General features: G+C 41.5%; 1 protein-coding gene across 6 annotated transcripts in view; it reads right to left on the reverse strand.

Annotated features, from left to right (window-relative positions):
* Positions 1 to 505: 505 nt before the first annotated feature.
* sestd1 (SEC14 and spectrin domains 1) overlaps positions 506 to 13,964 on the reverse strand; it is a 241,966-nt gene continuing 228,507 nt past the window's right edge. For all 6 annotated transcript variants that reach the window (XM_070874797.1, XM_070874796.1, XM_070874798.1 and 3 more), the window contains 5 exons: positions 8,634 to 8,715; positions 8,148 to 8,270; positions 5,338 to 5,529; positions 3,708 to 3,841; positions 506 to 1,541 (listed from right to left, as the gene is read on the reverse strand). In XM_070874797.1, coding sequence (XP_070730898.1) covers positions 1,418 to 1,541; positions 3,708 to 3,841; positions 5,338 to 5,529; positions 8,148 to 8,270; positions 8,634 to 8,715 — 655 coding nt within the window. In that variant the 3' untranslated portion in view covers positions 506 to 1,417. The remainder of the gene's footprint in view (positions 1,542 to 3,707; positions 3,842 to 5,337; positions 5,530 to 8,147; positions 8,271 to 8,633; positions 8,716 to 13,964) is intronic.

Here is a 13,964-nt window from a genome sequence, read left to right on the forward strand (position 1 = left end):
ATGTTCCCAATGTTGGGGAAGTCCAGAACCAGGGGTCACAGTCTAAGGATAAGGGATAAGCCATTTAGGACCGAGATGAGGAGAAACTTCTTCACCCAGAGAGTGGTGAACCTGTGGAATTCTCTACCACAGAAAGTTGTTGAGGCCAATTCACTAAATATATTCAAAAAGGAGTTAGATGTCGTCCTTACTACTAGGGGGATCAAGGGGTATGGCGAGAAAGCAGGAATGAGGTACTGAAGTTGCATGTTCAGCCATGAACTCATTGAATGGCGGTGCAGACTCGAAGGACCGAATGGCCTACTCCTGCATCTATTTTCTATGTTTCTAAGTCTCTCCTTCCTCCTACTTTCTAAAAGATTTAAACCCAAGCTTGACATCACGTTCCTTCTTGATTTACCAAGTCATCTATTTTAAACCTTGTGAACCATGGCTCTTACCCAGGTTTTTCCAATTTAAAATAATCCTTTTCCTAACAGTACGAAGGAAACAAGCACCAGTAATACACAGTGTACATGTTGTATTTTATTTTGCAAGGATGAGAACCATGACTTTCCAATGCAAAATTGTTGCCTGAAATGCTGGGTGGTCAAAACAAACATAGTAATTTATCGGTATTTTTAAAGCTCCTTATGCGCAAGTATCATTTAATATGTAATTAGTATAATATGTAAAACAAATTAGGTATTGGAAAAACTTAAAAATACATCAAAGGCATTTAAGTGTACATTTCATATTGGCACAAAGTAAAGCAGCAACTTAAAAGAAAATATCAAAAATTAAGACATAATTGTACGGGAAACATTTTATCAACATCTAACAGATATATTAAAAGCCTAAAAGTACCACAGCACCTGTCTAAGAACAGTAAAAGGGACTTAGTGCATGGAAATTCTAAAAGATTTTGTAGCACCATTAAGCTTTTGTGTCAACCACTAAACTTAATAGTTGACAGAACTGTAAAGCTCTAGGGGTGGGAATTCAGTTCAGTGCAATGCTTTATATCCCACTCTTGTGTTATTCTCAGATCTTATCATTGCAGCAACATTAATTAGTCAATATGGCTTCTACAGTCAAAGCTGACAATGGCCTGTTCAAATATAAGCTGTGCAGAATATGCATAGAATGAAGTCTCTGTTTCCCTCAACTGCGGGTTATATTTGTACTAGAATTCTAGACATATAATGCACATCGGGGTATCAGGCCTATTTTAAAATGTATAACAGTGCACATTATGTGCAAAGATTGCTTTAAGGTCCATTATCAAATTTTCACATATTATGCACACCTGGACTGTGGACCCATCTCCAATGTAAAATGGTGTCATTATATGCAAAAAAAAGTTTTTGTATCTGAATGTTGCACTGAGTAGGTGATTCCAGGCTTGCTATTGGTCATACGGTAAAGGACTGATCCATTAACTGTCTTGAGGGATTGGTTCTGGAGGATGAGGCTTCTTTTGGCTAACCAATCGCATCTTTTCTCGAATATGTTCTGCTGTTGAGGCCATGTCACTTGGACTTCCAAAGTATTGTTCAGTTCTGGAAAATTAATATTGATAATACATTTAAATGTGGAAAAACAAAATTACTTAAATACAAAAAATGAAATTACTGGGATGATTTTTTTTGTGGGGAATGGATCACTTTTCTATTTCAATTCTAAGTGATTGAAATATGCTGTGCAATATTAGGAATGAATGCATTATGAAATTTCCTCATCTGCTATCTCAACAAAGCCATTAATCCATTTGAAATAAACTAAGAGGAATGTTGCAAATTAATTCACCCTCTACCATTTCATCACTCCTTGTAGAGAATACCTCACATGATTGCTGTCCATTCTCTCCAAACTGCCTGATAAGAACTCTGTGGGGAAATAGAGGTACAAACATGCATCTTGTAACTTTATGGTGCTGTAGGTTCGTGCACAGGCTATATAAATTAACTACTTCAAGAAGAAAATACTTTTGAAGTTTTGCTAAAATTTGCTGGACTTTATCTGAGTTGTGGCAAAAGATTCTTCACACAGGTGGATGTATATTGCCACAGCAAAATATTCTTCTCTTATGCAACCTTTGTAATTCATACAAGAAAACTAATAGCCAATTGATTGTGGTTAGATACCTGTACCACACCATATATGAGCATTATGATCATCTATAAAATCAGTTGGTTTTACATAATATACTGATCACAATAGAGTGCACAACATATATGTTCTCAAAATGAAGAATGCTAGTGTTGAAGACGAGAGCACCTTTTTTTAATGTTTCTGTTACCCAGTGTCAGCATCAAGTACTCCCAAGAATGGTTATAGCATGGATTAGACAAAGAAAAACAACATCGACACTGCCCCAAAAATATCCCTTACTCTCAGCTTCAAAAAAACCTGAATTTTCCAATTTTCACACCAGTTATCATTATGATCTCTGGGTGACATAGTAAACTTAGCACTCACTTGTACAGGTTGAACCTCCCTTGTCCGGCACCCTCGGGACCTGGCCTGTGCCGAATAAGGGATTGTGCCGGATATGGGGAGGTCGGGGAGGGGTGGAGGGGGTCGGTGCCTCAGGCGGGTTCGAAGTGTCGGCGGGCCGCAAAGTTTTGGTGAGCTCTCGAGGGGCCGCGAAGTGTCAGCGGGCCCCAATGTCGGGGTGGAGGTCGGCCGCGTTCTGCTCATGCACCTCCGGCCACCAGAATCATGCTGATCGAGGGATGGTGCCGGATAAGGGAGTCCCGGATAAGGGAGGTCCAACCCGTACCACTTTTGCATGGAGGCTGCCAACTCATTTACCAGGCCCTTATAGTTGCCTGAAGATATCAAACTATTGGTCTTAACTTGGCTCAAACCTACATTCCCAAAGGGCAAATGAGAGTATGTTAATCCACTGTGCCAACAAGTTCCCTATCGCATACTATTAAAGTCAGATACTATACCCACATCTTATCACCAAAACTGATTACTTCCACCTCTTTAACATTGCCCATCTCTGCCCCTAACTCACACCCTACTGCCAAAACCCTTATTTATGCTTTTGTCACCTCTAGACAATTCTCCAATATCCTTCTTGTCAAACACCATAAAGTCTTAACTTGTTGAAAACTCTGCTTCTCACCATGCATCCTGTTCTACATTCAATCATATTTGCCCATCACCCCTGTCCTCGATGAACTACACTTGTTTGCTCATCCCAAATACATTGCATTTTATATCCTCTTATTCAAATCCCTCCATGGCTTTGCCTATCTTATCTCTGCAACTTGATTTTTATTTTCACCTACACCCTTCAGTCCTCCAATACTGGTCTTTTTTCATTCCTTCTTCCCAACATTGCTGGCAGAGCCTTCATCTGCCTTGGCCGACTCTCTGGAATTCTCTCCCTCAACCCCTCTGCCTCTGCGTTTTGCTACTAAAATTTCAGCCACCTCTCCTAGCTCTCCCATCATTACATATAATCCATTTATTCCTTTAATCTATTTTTCCCATCCCTTTCCTGTGCAGAGCCTTGGAATGTTTTCCACATTATAGACACTATCTGAACGAAAATTGTTTCACTTGAAAAAGCAATGTGGATCAGAAAAATAAATCTAGTTACCCCATATTATGCCATGTGTTAATGTCCGATAGATTATAAGAAATGCCTATCTTAGCTGGAAAGATACAGTGCACAGATACACCTGTAGGATAACAATGTAAAATCTTACCCATCAGGATAAATTACAGGCACTGTTAGTCTGTCTAATAGTGATTTCCCAGTGGCTTCAACTTCATCAAATTTTTCTAGAAACTCCTTCCAGGCTTCAGTCTGCTCTTCTAATTGAGAGTTATCCTTCAGTATCTGAAGGAAAAATGGTTATAAATTGTAAACAAAAAGGTCTGCTCCATGCTCCATACAACCATGCTCTGAATAAAATTCCAGTCATTTCTAATTAAGAAGCACACATATGCAGTGTGAAGTATGATTTAGAATATTAGATTTTAGGTATCAAGTTGCCTAAAGAATAGGTGGTATTTTGAGGTATAAGTTTGACTTAAAATACATAAATGTAGTTTACAAAGCACTGCGATACTATTTTACTGTGGAGATCACTGAATTTTTCATCCACTTGCCACAGTACAAGCATGAAGCAAAATAGAATATTTAAAATTAAACACATTTATTGCAGTTAGGCATATGAAAACAGTTATGAGACTACATGATCCTTTAAAAACAAATCAAAACGAAGCAAACATAATTTTAGTGTCTGATAATGTAAAAATTGAATAGAAATTAAGAATTCTGTGATATGAAAACTCTCGATGTTAAAGATGAATTTTATTTAAGCCATTACATTATGTAAAAATGAACCATTTTAGCTATATTTTAACCTCAAAAATAAACTTTTTTAGGGTTAAATGTGACAAATTTTAAGTTCGTAACCCTAGGTAAGTGGCAAGTAAGTTTTCTGAACAATGAATTGTTAAAATAATTCTAATTACATGGCTTTTTGGGGGTTCACTTAATATGGAAGAGTGAACATGCTTCATGGATATAAGTGGGACTGGTCGGTTGAGAGACTAATTAGGAGTACTTCTCCTCTGTTTCTGCAGAATGTTGGCTCTTTTAGTGAATACTCAATGGAGACCGGAAACAAATGCACACACATAAGCCACTATCAGTCCTTTAACAGATATTCAATCCCAACAATATAATAGAGTGAACATGCTATCCTACAACACTCCAGTGCATCTGCTTCAACAAAATAGTTGAATACAGGGTTCCACAATGGAACTGGAACTATTTGACAATAACCATAGAAAATAGTTAGAAGGCATTTACTCAGAAGCAACACTTACAGTTCCTAGTAGTTCCTATTAAACTGAAGTCCCTCTTTCACACAACAAAAAATTTGGACACATTGTTCTTACAATGGCTGAGTAAGCAATTATTGAGAGATATATGGTACTGACTCATTCATATCAGGAAGATTCCTGTTGCAAACTCTGGTCTATGATAAGTTAGCTAATCTCAACTTTGATGCAAATCTGGCACTACAAATGACCTCAGTCCCTCAGGTCAGGAGAGGAAAAAATGAATTATCCAGGCTTCCCATTCCTGATTGGCATCCAGTGACCCTTTCTGTAAAGTGTACACATAAATTGTCAGATGAGGACAGAATCAGGCTCGGTTATAATGCACTCCCCAAATTTATAGCCTACCGATACTCATTGGCCAAGCCCATAAATGAAAAATAGCTGAATCAACACTCAGAAGAGCAAGGGTGAGGACAAAACTTCAGAGGCACTATTGTACATCTAAACACTTCGAGGATAAAAACTAAATAAAACACAAGCCTTTTCAGCAGCTAAGTCGAATGTGTAAGCCAAATTCAATCTGTGAATCCGTTCTTCTGATGTCACTGTAAACTGTTTCCAGATTCTGTTCAGTCTTGGTAGTGTCTCTCCTGATGACCTTGTGGTGCATCGTAGGGATTGGCACAGCACCACTGTGGCCTGCAGCAACTGTCTTCCATAATCATAGGTACTCTAGATACAGAGCATCATTAGATGAGATAGAAAACAAGATGTTACTCGGAGTATATTTGCACTCTATTGATATTGCATTTTACTACGTTAAAGGCACTATATAAATAAATTATTATTTTTACTTTTTTTATTAATTTATTTTACAAAGTTAAAATTCAAAATGTGGGGTAATTACACTTTCAAATAATTTGCTTTATCTAAACAAACACATCCATTTGGCAATACTGAGTATTTAGAAGTCATCCGCTTACAAATGAGCGTCATCAAATAATTAAAATATGCGAAACTGTCAAGAAGCATCAATGTTCTGGTCCCCATAATACACGTACAGTGTGCCACCATGTTTAGTCAGGATGAGGGTTTTAACAGGAATGGTAAATGGGCTGGTTAGGTTAAAATTACATCCAATGTCTCAGGTGTCATCCTTTCATTAGAACTGCACACCTGCCCCTCTCTGCTTTCTGCCGTGACCTTTCCCTAAATTTGCCTCCGTTCACTCTTCCATCACTGTGACATTTTGCTGACCTTTCAACACTTTCCAATGTAACCAAAGCAGATGCAGCATGTCTATATGCCTCTTCCCAAAGCCCGAAATACTCCTCCATGTCAGCAACAATTTTTGTACATTTTCTCCAATCTCGTATACCTTATTTGCTCCTCACACTATGGTTTCTACCTATGGGAGGATAAACCTTGATTGTGTGACTGCTTTGCTGAACTCTTCCTTTTGTTCACAAATATGACCCAGTTCTCTGTGGCCAGCCACCTAAATTCTGGCTCCCATTCCCGTTATGACCTTTCTGTTTTTATACTTTTATGTTGTTCCAATTAAGTTCGACTTTGGCAGTAAAAATAGAAATGCAAATTATAATATATATGGAGAAAAATTGCACAGTGCTGCAGGACAGAGAGACCTGGGGGTCCTTGTGCATGAAACACAAAAAGTTAGTATGCAGGTACAGCAATAATCAGGAAGGCAAATGGAATGTTGGCCTTTATTGCAAGGGGGATAGAGTATAAAAGCAGAGAAGTCCTGCTACAACTGTACAGGGTATCGGTGAGGCCACACCGAGAGTACTGCATACAGTTTTGGTCTCCATATTTAAGGAAGGATATTCTTGCATTGGAGGCTGTTCAGAGAAGGTTCACTAGGTTGATTCTGGAGATGAGGGGGTTGACTTATGAAGATAGGTTGAGTAGTTTGGGCCTATATTCATTGCAGTTCAGAAGAATGAGAGGTGATCTTATCAAAACATGTAAGATAATGAGGGGGTTCGACAAGGTGGATGCAGAGAGGATATTTCCACTCGTAGGAGAAACTAAAACTAGGGGACATAGTCTCAGAATAAGGGCCGCCCATTTAAAACTGAGATGAGGAGGAATTTCTTCTCTCAGAGGGTTGTAAATCTATGGAATACTCTGGCTCAGAGAGCTGTGGAGGCTGGGTCATTGAATATATTTAAGGCGGAGATAGACTAATTTTTGAGAGCTAAGGGAATAAGGGGTTATGGGGAGCGGGCAGGGAAGTGGCGTTGAATCCATGATCAGATCAGCTATGATCTTACTAAATGGCGGAGCAGGCTCAAGGGGCCTATTGGCCTACTCCTGCTCCTATTTCTTATGTTCTTATAAAATTCAGGAACTGTGTCAGCCTTGGCTCAGTGATAACATTCTCATCTCTCAGCCCAAAGGTTGAGGGACCAAGCTCCAAGAAGGATGCAATAATGGGCTGTTACTTTAATTCAAGGAACAATATCTCTGTATCCCTGGCTGCATTACATCGTTTATACCCATGGTTCAACAGTGCAACCAATGAAGAGAATGTATTGTAACATTGATACTTCACTGTATATTATGATACTGCCCCCTACAGTAAGAAAATGGAAACAATTGAAAGTCTCTTGTATGAGAATGTCAGAGTAATAAGGAAAGCACTCAATGTTATATATAGTAGAGATAGAATAAGTTGTTCGACTGACATAGTATATAACGAAGTATCCCAAGATTAATCTTGCATGCTATAGTAAACACAGTGCAATTATGCAGCATGATACATGAAATATAAACAGAACAATATTCCACTCTTTTAGCAAGGGTTGAATTGCCGACAACAAAAAAATTCTAAAAAGTAGTAGTAAGGACTTGTATAGTGCCGCGAAAATAGAAAAGCGCTCCAAGGTACTCCACAGACACACAAGGAAGACATGGAGATATTAGGAGGTGTGACAAAATGCTTGGTCAAAGAAGTTGGCTTTAAGGAAGGTCTTGAAGGAGTTGGTGGGGTTACTGAGGGAATTCCAGAATGTGGGGCTCAGGCTTGCAAGGCATTGGGTTCCACAACAAGCCAGAGTCAGAAAAATAGAGAAAGGAGATTCTCAAAACCCACATCTTTGGCCAATTTTCAGTTAACCCTCCTTCTTTAACTTGGTGTCCAAGTTTTCCTTAAGCCACTGTGAAATGCCTTGGGAGGTTTTTTGATGATAAAGGCACGATATAAATTGTTGATATCGTCAATTATTGACCAGTTAATCAGCTCAAATGCTGTCGTAGTCATCTAATCATTATTTGCTTCCTTTGTGAATAAAAATTAGCTACAATATTACGTGCATCAAACATACCTGGGCAACATCAACAAATTTGCGGTGTTTTTCCAGGAGAACTTTGGCTTCCTGTGCATCATCTCCTAGTCTAATATGAGTTTTCAGAAGGGCATCCAATAGTTCCGTTAGCCATTCAACTGCCTTTTATATATGAAGGGAAAAAAAAAAACTATTATCTGAAACATAATTTTCTGCTCAACTGAGATGCACTATTTTAGAACATCCAGTTTGACTTGCCAGTAAGTTTACATACATCATCATAGGCAGTCCCTCGGAATCGAGGAAGACTTGCTTCCACTCCAAAAGTGAGTTCTCTGGTGGCTGAACAGTCCAATGCAAGAGCCACAGACTCTGTCACAGATAATACGAGAGCCACAGACTCTGTCACAGATGGGACAGTCATCAGTCGAGGGAAGGGGTGGGTGGGGCTGGTTTGCCGCGCGCTCCTTCCGCTAACATTATACATTTTCCCATATTCTTGCTTTAAACTGTATAATGACTTACCTGTGCAGCATCCTCCTCACATTTGAAAAGCTGCACCATCTGAAGCATTTTCAACCTCCGCACATCCACCATATCTTCGCACCTGAAAAGTCCCATCACAGAAGGAAAAAATAATAGCTGATCATATAAACAAATATTCTGTCTCAGCTTTTAACTTCAGTCAATAAAGTCGAATCTAATTTTTTAGGAATTTAACAAAAATCTCTGTAGAACGAATCAGTTTTTTTTACATTGACTCCACTAAATGAACAGGAGCTCCATATGTTAGTACAGGTTGAACCTCTCTTATCCAGGACTCCCTTATCCGGCACCATACCTTGTCCGGAACCATTCCCGGCTGGCGGGTGACGCATGCGCAGAACGCGACCGTCAAAGTGCTACTCACCAATATAATCTTTCTCCTCGATCGGCTGCCTCCTCCTTGTCGCCCTGCTGGAACTCCTGCAGCCACAGTCTTCGGATGAGCCACTCCTCCCCACAGCGCTCCCTCCGGGGGGGTCGGGCCGACTCTTTGAAGCCTGCCGACTCTTTGAGGCCCCCTGCACACTGATTGGCTGGCTGACTAACTGACTGTCGGTCTAGCCAATCAGCGCACACACATACTTACCCTAACAGCAGCACTTAAAGGCACAGTCCACCCAAACACATGACCACACCTCATCCAGCAAAATCCCTCATTCGGGACAGGCCAGGTCCCAAGGGTGCTGGATAAGGGAGGTTCAACCTGTACAACAAATGCTGTGACAAATATAAATTTTTTTTTTTTTAAATAGCAACTTGAACTAACATCATTATAGCAAATGCTTAAACTAATGTTTCTTGTAGCTTGTTCATAACACTCAAAATGGCATCCTGAGAATGTTATAATTAATTCATCAACTAACTGTAAAATACAAAAATGTTTTAGGGAACACAACTCCATTACTATTGAGTTAAAGTTTGATGTTAAAAAAATGATTTAATCATTAATAAGTTTGTACAGTTTTACAAATCACTTAGCAAAGATCTTTGAGATTTCAAAATACTTTATTTGAATGATTAGTTCAGCAGTGCAACATTTCTACCAGCCCCCACCAAGCTCTGAGATATCCTTCCTCCATTCCGCTTCATCCTCTGCAGTGAACGACTCATCATATATAGGAACTAAGTAACACAGGACCAAGCATAGGCCATTAAGACTGTTTCACCACTCAATCTAATCATGGCTGATCTGTACCTCAACTTCAATTACGTGTTCTTGATTCAGATCCCTTGATATCTTTTCTAACAAAAACTGTCAAACTCAGTCCTCTTTGGGGACTTCAGCTCTCCTCACACTTTCTCCTCTGATTTCACAGTCTCTGTCCTCCTTATAAACCTTTTCCTGAATATCAAATCTCCCACTCATAGTCAAAGTAACAGCTTCAACCTTGCCTTCTCCTGTGAACTCGCTACTTCCACAATTTCAATCGCAGACAATTTTAGCTGCAGCTATTTCATCAACAATATTAACAACTTACATTTATAAATTGCCTTTTACATAGCCAAACATCCCAAAAGAGCGCTTTCAGACAAAATTTGACACCGAGCCACATTTGGTGCACATCCACCATTCCAGTAAAACCTTTAGGGCTAGATTTTCCAATTTTGTGCTTATCGCTCAAAAATGGGCGTTATTTCCGGCGTGGGCAATAAAAGAGGGTTTTCAGATTGCCGGCTTCTCAAAGCACCTAGTCTCCATTTTTGAAAATGGGCGTTACCACGAGTGATATGAAATGGGCGGTAGCATTAAATCTCGCTGACCTTCTGCCGTAAAGTGTCGCCGTCCTTCGCAACGGCATGGCAACACTTGATTCCCGCTCTTCAGGAGGTCAAGGGTCATCATGACATGCGCAGAAGAGAAAAGAGAAAAGAGAGAGAGAGGGAGCTCAGAGGGACTGAAGGCATGTGTGGCTGTGGTGTGTGCTTGTTTGGCTGTTGTGGAGTCACGAGGGAGATTCACCAGCAGCAAAAATCTACTAAGCGCCAAGAACATAGTTGGCACCGAGTTTTTGTCCAACAAATAAGATATAACATGGAAGGGATGGTGGAGGCCCTGGAGCTGGTAGCCAGGAACACTGGTGGCAGAGGGCTCCCAGTGGTCTCGGAGCGCGGCACTGCACCCCAAGTGCCGCACCCACATTGGCAATGACACATGAGATCCAGCAGCAACATCTTGCTTCTGGCTCAGAGCACATTCCCACCTCGGGACCGTCCTCTCCCATATCTGTCCAAGCAGCGTTTCGGTCATCATCCCCCTCCCCCCAGGCGGCTTGGAGTCAGGAGGGTAAGGGGTAGAGGAGAAGCCGGGGGGGTTGGATTTTTTTTTTTTTAAAAAACAGAAATACTGGCGAGTTCAGACTGTTCGGTTTAAATGTTTTTTATTTAACAAAACCTTGTTGCGCATTGGCTCAGATAGCTGCACCGTTACACACTGGTGATTCCTTATCAAGGGGTATAATGACACTTAACTTCAATCAACTTAAACTTTAAATGTCACCAAGTGATGCCCACCATTGATGTATCATCTGCACATCCAGCAATATGTCAGCCTTGTAAATAACACCAACGTTCTTTCAGGCAAAGCGATCATTGATGAGCTCCTGACATAAGGCTCTTGCAGCTATCATGCCACCACGGGCCCTTTCATGCGGTCTACAGGGGGACGGGGGCATGGCTTCAGTGTCAGTCTGATTGTCTGGGCCGATGTCAGCGTCCGCCTCCTCATCCTCCTCTTCCTCTCTCTGTTGAGGTAGATTGTCAGACTCATCAGGCAAATCTTGTCCCCTCCCGATAGCCAAGTTGTGCAGTATGGAGCACACCACCACAAATTAAGCTACCTGCTCAGGGTGGTATTGGAACTCTCCTTCTGAGTGGTCCAGGCATCTAAAGCGCTGCTTCAGCATTCCAATGGTTTTCTCCACGATATTGCGAGTGGTTCGGTGGCTCTCGTTGTATTGCCTCTCGGCTTCGGTGTGGGTGTCACACAGGGTGGGGGGGGGTCATCAGCCAGGTGGCGAGGCCATATCCTTTGTCACCAAGCATCCAACATTGACCTTGTGGCTGATTGTTAAACAAGTCAGATACAATGCTCTCACGCAGGATGTGAGCATCATGGATGCTGCCCTGAAACTGAGCATTCACTGCCAGTATAATTTGCTGGTGGTCGACAACCAGTTGGACATTCAGGGAGTGAAATTGCTTGCGGTTCCTGAAAACCTCTGCAACCTGAAAAGGTGCTCGCATCGCAATGTGCTTACAGTCCATTGTTCCCTGCACCTTGGGGAAGTTTGCAATTCTGGAGAATCCTAGAGCCCTCTCACTCTGTGGCCTGAAACGACAGTGCCACGGTGACTCTGACCTTGACAGACCGTGCAGTACTGATGGTGCTGGCAGGCTGCAGACCTGCCCTTATCAGTTGGCATACCTCAATGATTACCTTTTTGTGGAAGCGCAGTCTCTGAAGGCAGGTGCTATTGGGCAAGTCGAAGTAAGACTGCTTCTCCCTGTACTTGCAGGGGGTGTAACATCCGGTCTTCCTCATCAGTCTGGCACGTCTTACATTGGGCACATAATGCTGTGGAGCGTATCTTTGGCGATCTCGAGTCTGTTGCATGTAATTGGCCATCAAGAGAGGGCGAGATAGGACAGGCCCCATTGCAGTAGCTCTCTGTTTTCCACCAATTGGTCACAAAGAAAGAATGTCTCAACGAAGACATTCAATTCCAATCGGTCACAGTATGGTCAAGATGTCCACATCATCTCCAATGCCCTCCAGAGTACATCCGAACTCCCCAGAGGTTGAAGCACAGCAGCCTTTTAAAGGATGCGACATGTGATGTAGAACATAGCGTCCATAACGCTGTGATTAGTTCCGGTTAGTTCCACTTTTTCTGGGCATTTTTTTGGGCGAGCGATATTGTGGACAATATGTGCGAGGTGGTGAAAGTGACGCTGGGCGATCTCATGGCCGCTAGTTTCGGTAAATATGCTCTTTATGATAAAAAAAAGTGGGTGGTCGGTATTATTGAATCTCTGTTACATCAGTGCGGAAATGAACGCTGGGCGATATTATGGGCGTTGATTTCGCCCATTCTGATGATTCCGCCCAAAAAAATGTGGGTGGGCGGTATTATTTTTTCCCGGTGTTAAGCACATAGGGAAAGTAACACTCGCCGATAAGTTTCCGAAAAATGGGCATCAGTTTCCATTTTGTGGCTAAATGGGCGATATCTGGGTGCTATACGTCATTACAGCGGTGAAATGGGCTTTAAGTGGGCATTAAGCATGCAAAAAAAGTGGAGGTTCTAGCCCCTAGTCTCTCCAAACCTGATCATTCCCCCTAGTACAGCTCCCATTTTCACTCCTTCAAGTCTAAAGGGAGCAGATATGAGCATATCTGGTACATAACTAGATTAACCATCCATTAACAGATCTGGCTGAATCAATTAAGCACCATCAGGCCTCATTCTCCCCTGCCAAGTCTGCCCACTACTCTAGGATCATCCTGGAGAAAGCAAAGATAAATATCGAGATGACAAAATTCTGTTCAATTTCACAATGGATACTTAGTTGACATACTGTAGCAAAAAATCAGCACCTTACGGAGAAAAAGATTGTTTCAATAGTTTAGCTCACTACATATTTTCCCTTTCTGGAGACAAATTTGGAAATTTACTGACAAGCCTATCCTGGGATTCCTCTTGTGGCTAAATTGGTGACTACAAATTATGTGATTCCAAGGTACAGATTTAATCTCTGGTCTGTGTTAGTTTATCTGAGTCTGGACTAGGGAGGAAAAGAAAGAGCCAGGTTTTCACTTTTGCATCACAGTACACATGCTGAAAAGCATGCTTGTGTGAATGACAGCTTGGCAGTGATCCCTTCAAGATATATAACGTGCTGATGTTCACAGAAGAATGGCCATTTCGTTAAGGACCAGTAGACTGCCAGCAGTTACTTGACGATTACTAATCACTCAATGGCTCAAATTTTAAAAACTAATTCTGTGCTTAAGTCCCTTCATGGCCTCACTCCTCCACATCAATGTAACCCCTTCAGTTCTACAAACCACCCAGAACTCTCTCTTCCTCTGACTGTGGTCCCTTATGGAAACCTTCATCCCACCATTGGTGTCAGCTGTCTAGGCATCTCGCTCTGGAATTCTCTCCCTGAACCCCTCTGCCTCTCCACCTTGCTCTCATTCTTTAAGACCCTCCTTAAAACCTATCTCTGTTGAACAAGGATTTTGTTACCTGTACCCCTGCCACCGCCCCCCAATAATACATCCTTCTGGCTTGGTGTTCATTTTTA

Source organism: Pristiophorus japonicus, chromosome 3 (assembly GCF_044704955.1).
Source record: "Pristiophorus japonicus isolate sPriJap1 chromosome 3, sPriJap1.hap1, whole genome shotgun sequence".
NCBI lineage: Eukaryota > Metazoa > Chordata > Chondrichthyes > Pristiophoridae > Pristiophorus > Pristiophorus japonicus.